The sequence below is a fragment of the Octodon degus genome, unplaced genomic scaffold, assembly GCF_000260255.1.
Source record: "Octodon degus isolate 3935 unplaced genomic scaffold, OctDeg1.0 scaffold00092, whole genome shotgun sequence".
NCBI lineage: Eukaryota > Metazoa > Chordata > Mammalia > Rodentia > Octodontidae > Octodon > Octodon degus.
Genome location: NW_004524668.1, coordinates 9,201,851 through 9,203,326, shown reverse-complemented (window position 1 = coordinate 9,203,326; position 1,476 = coordinate 9,201,851). Strand labels below are relative to the sequence as shown.

Genomic DNA, 1,476 nt, shown 5'->3' with positions numbered 1-1,476 from the left:
CAGCACTGGAGAGGTTGAGACAGGAGGATCACTGTGGGTCTGAGCTATGTAGTGAGGCCCTGTACCAAATAAATAAAGATTTAAAAAAAAAAAAAAGTTCCTCTGACTTGATGTCAGGAAAGGGTCCTTGGGGCCAGGGAGATAGCTCAGGAGAATAAGTGCTTGCCTGGCAACCCTAGCAACCTGCGTTCAATCCCCAGTACTACCAAAAAAAAAAAAAAGGAAAGGGTCCTTAATTTGAGCGCAGCAGGGGAGTGGTTAATATAGCTGTTCAGGCCTGAGCCCCTCTGTGGCCCAGGCTACCCTTGACCTCCCTGTGATCTTTTTGCCTCATCCTCTGTGATCTGCCACCAAGCCTGGGCAGGTTGAGCATTTCTTGAGTCAGGTGATAGCCAGAGGTTTGGGGAAGGGGCAACTGCCAGCATCTCTTCTCACATGCAGTGTCCCCTGCCACCGCAAGATGGGATGCGGGAGTCTGGGGCCCACAGCTACCACCCCCGCAAGGCCTAGGATCAAGGCCTGGAGAAGGCTGGCCCGACCCTAAATGAGCGGGAGATGGGCGCTCCTCTGAAGACGGGTCCTCCCCAACCCACGGCCATCAGGCTGGCCGCGTGTCACCAGCCCAAGCCTCCCGGCCCTACCTGGCGCCGGGCCGGTTGGAGGTGCCGATGTCCAGGGGCACCCCGACAAAGGCGGCGTCCAGCCCCTCGGGAGAGGCCTGCACAGGCAGGCGCATCATGGAGCTGATACCCACTGGCCGGGCCACCACATCGGGGCTAGGAGGCTGGTTCCGGGGGAGGTCAGAGGCCTGGCGGCTGAGCCCTGTAGCAGGTCGGTGGCGCACGCGGAGTCCAGCGCCCACGCGGAGCCTCGCACCCCAGGTCGCCAGCAACCACAGCATCGCTTTCCCTGGTCCCCAGCGCGGGCCTGCACTCAAAGGGCAGGAGCTCGGATCAAAGCCACCGAGGAGGGCGGTCCTGCGCCTCTCCCCACCCACTCTGGACTTTAGCCTCTAGCTCCCCGAGTAAATAGAGTTCCACGCCCACCAGCCCGGCCCCTGCGGCGGCTTGGCCCTGAGTCCCTCAAACCTGGATTTCGGCAGCCATCTCTCCCATACAGAATAATATTCTTCTTTCTGTAAAGGACTTAAGAAAATAGTGTATTTTGAGCGGAATATGAATGACCATGGCCGAGGAACACAGATTCAAGTTACCCTGAATGACATGTTCCCCCAAAGCACAAAAGAGACCTTTCTCTAACCCAGAGAAATGAAATATGCACTTTAAAAAAAAAAAAAAAAGATGTATTAAGAAATTTCAGGGCCAGGGGCTGGAGAGATGGCTCAGTGGTCTAAGGCACCTACTTAGAACAAGCTTGGCAAGGCATCAGGGACCACGGTTCGGTCCCCCAGCACCACATGCCAGCCAGCCCCGCCCCCTGGTGGACTGAGCTGGCCACACACACACACACACACAC

At 57.2% G+C, this 1,476-nt stretch overlaps 1 protein-coding gene across 1 annotated transcript in view; it reads right to left on the bottom strand.

The window, feature by feature from the left end:
* Positions 1–959, bottom strand: part of Agmat (agmatinase) — a 10,335-nt gene extending 9,376 nt beyond the window's left edge. The window contains exon 1 of the mRNA XM_004637771.2: positions 647–959. Coding sequence (XP_004637828.1) covers positions 647–901 — 255 coding nt within the window. The 5' untranslated portion in view covers positions 902–959. The remainder of the gene's footprint in view (positions 1–646) is intronic.
* Between the last annotated feature and the right edge of the window lie 517 nt (positions 960–1,476).